Source organism: Papaver somniferum, chromosome 1 (assembly GCF_003573695.1).
Source record: "Papaver somniferum cultivar HN1 chromosome 1, ASM357369v1, whole genome shotgun sequence".
NCBI classification, from domain to species: Eukaryota; Viridiplantae; Streptophyta; class Magnoliopsida; order Ranunculales; family Papaveraceae; genus Papaver; species Papaver somniferum.
The window spans coordinates 161,159,176-161,166,162 of NC_039358.1; the positions used below are offsets into that span (position 1 = coordinate 161,159,176).

Here is a 6,987-nt window from a genome sequence, read left to right on the forward strand (position 1 = left end):
GACGATTAATAGTTGATGGAGTTGCAGTAAAGAGATTTGAAGTTCCAGAATAAGAGCACTAATCACTGCGAAAAGAACTTGACGGCTGCTGCCAGATCAAGGATGGAACTCAAGCAGATGAATTATGGATTGGTGACGAATATCGGCGATGAAGCTAGATGTTGTTGCTGGGATGATAACTCGAGAAGATGAGGCAGTCCCTGTTGTGCGATAGTTAAGAAGGTACTGAGGTGAGACGCAGTGGAAGAATGAAGCTGCGATGGGTTTAGAGATCGAGTTGTTTACTGCTATAATAATAATTCCATGAAGAGAGAAGAGTATTGCCGATCGGTATTGATCATCAATGGCTCAAATAAGGAAGTTTGGGTACGACTTTTAGTTGGAATTTTTGGGTGAGATTTGATTAATCAAACCCGTGAAGAAGAACTGTTGCAGCCGTGTTATATAAAGAGGGTGAATGATTGATAAGGGAGTTGAGCAAGGTGATGTTGTCATTGTTGGCAGTGGCGATGATGATCTGCTGCTATTGTTAAAAGATGAAGATGGTCACAAGGTCCGTAAAAAAATAAAATAAAATAAAATAAAAGAAAAGAAAAAAAAAATCACAGTACGTGATGTTTAGGGTTTGTGAGGAAGTGTTATTGAAAGTCAGTAACAGTACGTGATATGTTACAAAGAACAATCACAGTTACAGAATTGTTACAGATGAACAAGTAGTGTGACTAAAGGATGTCACAGTTAAGAAGAATCGTTACAGAAGCGTAACAGAAGTAAGTGTGACAGTTCTGTCAGAGGAGTTGCAGAAAGCTGTTAAAGAGTTTGAAGAAGCTTAAGGTGAGTGGTGATTGAAGAGTTTGTGGCAGAAACTTGGAAGTCTTACAAAGTGTGGCAGACTTTGTGTTAGTTATTGCTTGTGGCAGAAGCGTAACAAGAGAAAGATTGTGAGAAAATCTTGAAAAACAAAGAAGTGTGAAGGTTTCGCAACAATAGCGTGACTGGAACAAGAGAAGAAGAAACAACATTCATGTTGTGAAAAAAAAATAAAAATAAAAAAATCACCAAGACGTGATGAGAAAAAAAAAAGAACAACAATAATAGGTTAAAATCCTATGAGTTGTCGAGAGAGTACAAAAAGTATTCTATCGAAGAAACCAAGAAAACAAGAGTACAAGAAGTATTCTTCAGAAGATGGGACCGAAATGTTCTAAAACTACAAAGATGGGACCGTAATGTCCTTAAACTTCCGAAGAGGGGACCGAAATGTCCTTAAACTACGAAGAGGACCGAAATGTCCTTAAACTACGAAGATGGGACCGAAATGTCCTTAAACTTCCAAAGAGGACCGAAATGTCCCTAAACTACGAAGAGGACCGAAATGTCCTTAAACTATGAAGGGGACCGAAACGTCCTTAAACTACGGTCTGAAGATCTTTTTTTTCAAAAGCGTTGAAAAAAGAAGAAGAAAGAAGAAAACCGAAGTTAAATTTCTTTGGTCCAAGATGGGCATTCGTGATCTACATGCTCCATCTTGAGGGAGGGTATTAGGAAATAATATAGGAGACTATAATTAGAAGATATAATTTAGGTTAGTTTGAGTTATATTAGGAATTATCTTGAGAGCCAAGTCTTGTGCCTTGAGAGCCAAGTCTTGTGATTGTATAAATAGCTAGAGAATTAATGAGAAAGGCACCAAGATTATTATCAATGTAGTCTTTTAATATTTCGCGTTTATGCTCTCCTCTCTCTTTCTCGATCCTTAACACTTGCACATCAAGTCAGATCTGAATAAATTGTAGGATCCTCTTCAGCTTCATTTTAACAAGTTACCATGTTTGAATCTCATTAAACTCAATTATGAGTCGGTCAAAGTATTAAGAATATCAAATATCAAGAAGCTCTTCAAATTCATCTCATTTGTTTTCAGCTGGGTTTTTGTTTGTTTGCGTAAGGGTTTAACATTATAAAGCTCAAATTGCTGCATTATTCTTTCATGAAATTACAAGAAAAGCAGTTGTTTACTCTTCAATTTTTTTTTATTTGTTCTGTGTAGCCGTGCAGGTGCTTGTATCAGTGTGAGTGAGAGGAATTGGCGATTCTCATTTGTGCACATAACAGGTAAAAAAGTTTTTTGATCAGCTTAAAACTTTAAATTTTAATCACCATTGAGTTTTGACCAATCAAAAAGAAAAACGAAACAAAAAAAAAGAACATTTTCTTTGAGTTGCCAAAAGATAGAGGTGTACTGACTAATTTATGCTTCAAATTATCATTTGGAAAGGAAGTAAAAGATTTCTTTTCTATATTTCAGGAATTAGGATACAAATTCCTTTGCTAAGTGATTTAGCTCATAAATTGCAATTAGGTATTTTTTTTAATTTAATTCCATCTAGTTAATAAATAATCTTATTTACTTTTGTGTTCTGTGTATGTGTTAGCCACACGCAAATGAATATATGTCAGTAGCGGACAACAACCCCGTGTAAGAGCGCTATAATTCAAGGCTAGTGATTTTAGATTCTTAAATAATCCCCTTTTTGCACCAATTAGAAGAACTTGGAAGATCATTGATTGGCCTCGTGAAAACGTTACCATTCAACAAACAAAAGTCTGTAATGGGGAGTCCAAAATGAGGAGCGTTGCATTTAGTCTTTGTATTCATCGTCCTCTTACCATTATCTGTGTCTGTGTCTGTCCTGTCAGGTAACTGACATTCCTTTTTTGAGAATTGCAACAAAATATTTTCCGCTTTTCTCGCCAATACTCTTGGACATACTTACTGTCTTACCATATATACTTTTTCTACTAGGGTTTCTTTTAATTCCTCAGTGACAGCCGGTGATAAACAGCAAAGGGTTTTGCTTGTGTCGTTTGTCATGGCGATGTCAAGATTTGGGAGGAGTAATTTGAAACAGTCAGGAAAAGCCATTCGCAGTTTCATGACTGAGAGAACTACGCCGCTTACTGAAGTAGGAGGATCAGCACTGTTATCTCCATCATCTTTACAGGCCCTTACACCATGCAGCAACAACACAAAAACTGTTTCCAGTATCGGACAAATGAATCAGATGAGTTATGGGTTAAGGGGAATAAATACAACTCCACAGCACAAGTTCCAGCAGTCAGCAGAAAGAATTGAGGAAGATTCTGAGTCGGAGTCTGACGATAGGAGATTACCTGGTTTGGAAGCAACTAAACCAGGTGAAAAGCCTAGAGTTGTTGTTCTAGGAACTGGATGGGCCAGCTGTAGATTTCTCAAAGGAATCGATACAAGCATTTACGATGTTGTTTGTATATCTCCAAGGAATCATATGGTGTTTACACCTTTACTTGCTTCAACTTGTGTTGGGACATTAGAATTTCGTTCCGTGGCTGAACCAATTAGTCGTATACAATCAGCCTTGTCTACAGCTCCCAACTCTCACTTTTACCTGGCTAACTGTTTGAGAATTGACTCAGACAGTCATGAAGTGAGTACCCATATATTTCCTATCTTTTCCTTTCAATTTATTGCTATAATGATTACTTGGTATTGGTGGTCATGGCTCATCAAATTTTCAAGGTATAATAAGGTTGAAGTAACGTAATCCCGTTCTTTTATCAGGTGTACTCTGAGACTGTCAGCAATCGAGGACTACCTAATGAGCATGGACTGCCCAAGGAGCCTTACAGATTCAAGGTTGCATACGATAAGCTCGTCATTGCTGCAGGAGCCGAACCTTTGACATTTAACATCAAAGGAGTGAAAGAGCATGCATTTTTCCTCCGTGAAGTGAATAACGCACAAGAAATTAGGAAGAGGCTTCTTTTAAACCTGATGAAGGCTGACAATCCAGGTTAGTGTCATTGGTTTCTATGTCTTTGTCCGGTTGTTTTATGAGTCACTGTAAAACTGTTTTTCAACTATCATTTGGTGCGAAACTTGATCAATTGTTAATTGTGGTGTCTATTGAAAAAGAAGGTAGGAGAGTCAGATACTAATAAACCTCACAAGAATTCATGTTCCTATTCACATTAAAGAGAGCATAATACTGCTTTTGCTGTTGGTTTGAACTGATTTCCAAATACTTCAACTAAAATTTTTGGGTTTTATCTTAATTAATGAAGTGAAAGCTAGCACCTAGTATTGTTTTCATTTTAGCTAATGCTGATCAGGGAACTGATTGTTCAGTTTTGGAAACTTAATTCATGACAACAGGCCTTCCGGTGGAAGAAAGGAAACGGTTACTACATTGCGTAGTGGTAGGAGGTGGCCCTACCGGGGTGGAGTTTAGTGGCGAACTGAGTGATTTTATCATTAAGGATGTTCATGAGCAATATTCTCACGTTAAGGATGACATTCATGTCACCCTCATAGAGGTAAAGTGTATTCAGAATCAACACCCTCGCAAAGGATGCTACTGAAGCCAATATTGATGTTGTTCTCTTGTTGTATTTTATTGGAACAGGCAAATGAGATTTTGTCTTCGTTTGATGTGGGACTAAGAGCGACTGCAATGGTACGACTATACTCAAAGATTAAAGACTAAAAAAAAAGACTAAATATGAGTTTAATTTGTATTGTGACGTTATGGGGAGAAGACCAAATTTGGTCGCGCGTAAAACAGTTTTACGCATGAAGACGGGCGGAAGTATTAGTTACGTTTCATTTCTGGGCGGAATTATAAATTACGTTTCAAACGGGCGTAAATATAAATCACGTTTGTTATCAAGCGTAAATAAAAATTACGTTTGGCAAGGGGCGGAATCTTAAATTCCGCCCGTTGATCAGACGGATTCCAAATGACCGCTCGAAGAAACGTAAATCTAAATTCCGTCCGAGTTAAACACGGTCACACAGCACGTGTGAGATCAGACGGGCGGAATTTTTGTGTCCGCGTGATGAGTTGTACGGACGTACTTCTTCTGTCCGCGTGATGAATTTGTCAGGCGTAAAAAATTATTACGCCTGAGACGGGCGTAACCAAAATTTCCGTTTCATTAGGGTTTAGGGTTATGGCGTACTCTCCTGTCCGTCCGATCAAATCGGGCGTAATCTTAATGAACCGCACCTTCCACCAATACTGCCTCTCCTTCCCAACCACAACCCATCTCTTCTACACGAGGCTTCTTCTTCTCAGTTCATTTTCTTCCACAGTTCATATTCTTACACAGTTCATATTCTTGTTTGCTTCACGGCTCCTCTTCAGTTCATATTCTTCTTCTCCATTCCCATCTACCAACCGTACAGATACCCTAAAAACTCCACAAAAACCCTAAAACTCCATTATAAGGTATGTATTTTCTACTTTCTTTATTCAATTTGTGTAATAATAATATCATGTATTGCATAAGAGAATATGCAGCCAACCAGTTGACTAAGGTAGTTGAAATCTTAATTTTGCACGCCCTGTGATCTTAATCTCTATGTATTGGATTGAATTACCAATAACATATCAAATTTGTGACAGTGTGGTGTTCGCCTTATGAGAGGCATAGTCAAAGAGGTACATGAAAAGAAAATAGTTCTCAATGATGGGACTGATGTGCCTTATGGTAGAGCAACTGCAGTGGACGACTAAACCCAAATATTTGGTCCTTTGGACAGACGTAGTGGGACGTACTATCGATCAAATTTTGATCAACGACTAAAGCCCAGACTAAATTTGGTCGCCGACCAAGACCAAACCCAAATATAGTGGAGCGTTGATATAATCTCCGTTTCACAACGGGCGTTGATATAATCTCCGCTTCTCAACGCGCGTTCGTAAAGAATTCGTCCAACGAACAGGCGGGTATACAAACTTCGCCTGTATGGGACGTTGATTAAATGTACGCCTGATGGGGCGTTTGTGAAGTTAACGCCTGACTCCAGGCGTTGATAAAGTTAACGCCTTAATGGGGCGTTGATAAAATGTACGCCTGATTCCAGGCTTTGATAAAGTGTACGCCCCATGAATGATTGAACTTGTACAGAATTCAAATTTGAAGTGTGAAAATATTGGGGAAGAGCAAATATTTTGCATCTTATGCTTCCACGAAACTAAATGTTTTCATTTTGGTTTCTAGGTCAAGTGCAGATGTCATAGCTAATTTTGTTTTTGATTTCGCATATAACACCAAATGAATGTTGGAAGCATCACACAGCAAAGGTAGAAGTAACCATAGTTTGGAGGGCCAGGAGTACAAAGTACAGACAACAAGCTTTTCAAAACACATCCTATATACACGTCTCATGGGGCGTTGATTATACAAACGCTTGGCTTCGAGCGGTGACTTTACGTACGTCCCATGGGGCGTTGATTATACAAACGTCTCTTTTCCCGGCGTAAACTATAAGAACGCCTCGTATCGGGCGTAATCTTTACCAACGCCCCACGTCGGGCGTAATCTTTATCAACGCCTTAATTGGGCGTAATCTTTATCTACGCTCCACAATCAAACGAACATTATACGTTCGCTCGACTAAATATAATCGCCTACCACTACGCCACACGACGTCCTAAACTCAAATTTGGTCTTTTTTTTTAGTCTTTGGTCTTTGGTTATACTCGCATCACTGTGGACGCTCTTAGTCTGGTCTACTGGGGTCGGCCCTTCAGACTTTGTAAAATCTCTAAATGTTCCCAAGTCCCCTGGCGGAAAGTATTTTAGATTCACCTGCATTTAATGTTTTAAAATGTTCCCATGGATAATATACGCTTGAATGACTAAGGAGTTGTGTGTTTATATGCTCATGACAATGCAGGATTGGTATCGATCAGTGGATGCGTGTACCTTCCATTGAGGATGTATTTGCAATTGGAGATTGTGCTGGTTTCCTCGAGGAATTAGGGAAGCAAGTTCTTCCGGCTCTAGCTCATGTCCAATTAGCTGAACCATTTCTAGACTTTCATATGTGTTTTTACCGGTTTAGTTTTCCTACCCTTTCAATAGAAAAAATCATTTATATGGACATATTGACCGTGTTTACACAAGTTACATAACAAAATCTCTGCCATAATTGCATTT

The 6,987-nt window shown here is 38.6% G+C and overlaps 1 protein-coding gene across 4 annotated transcripts; it reads left to right on the forward strand.

The window, feature by feature from the left end:
- Positions 1-1,669: 1,669 nt before the first annotated feature.
- LOC113305921 (internal alternative NAD(P)H-ubiquinone oxidoreductase A2, mitochondrial-like) lies at positions 1,670-6,044 on the forward strand. Of its 4 annotated transcripts, XM_026554916.1 has the most exons (9): positions 1,670-1,944; positions 2,051-2,115; positions 2,309-2,362; positions 2,436-2,700; positions 2,807-3,467; positions 3,602-3,833; positions 4,196-4,356; positions 4,446-5,270; positions 5,448-6,044. In XM_026554916.1, exons 4-8 carry the CDS (start codon positions 2,627-2,629, stop codon positions 4,524-4,526), a joined length of 1,209 nt encoding a protein of 402 aa, XP_026410701.1. In that variant the 5' UTR covers positions 1,670-1,944; positions 2,051-2,115; positions 2,309-2,362; positions 2,436-2,626; the 3' UTR covers positions 4,527-5,270; positions 5,448-6,044. The 4 variants fall into 4 exon arrangements, with proteins under 4 accessions (XP_026410701.1, XP_026410695.1, XP_026410711.1 ...); XM_026554910.1 differs by lacking the exon at positions 2,309-2,362; XM_026554926.1 differs by lacking the exon at positions 2,436-2,700 and having other exon boundaries at positions 1,673-1,944.
- The last annotated feature ends 943 nt before the right edge of the window (positions 6,045-6,987 follow it).

Bases quoted from the DNA above. Each gene is read 5' to 3' on its own strand.
- LOC113305921 (XM_026554916.1), top strand. From the start codon at position 2,627: ATGAGGAGCGTTGCATTTAGTCTTTGTATTCATCGTCCTCTTACCATT. The intron at 3,834-4,195 runs GTTAGTGTCATT...TCATGACAACAG, and splicing joins GATGAAGGCTGACAATCCAG to GCCTTCCGGTGGAAGAAAGG. The intron at 4,357-4,445 runs GTAAAGTGTATT...TTATTGGAACAG, and splicing joins TTCATGTCACCCTCATAGAG to GCAAATGAGATTTTGTCTTC.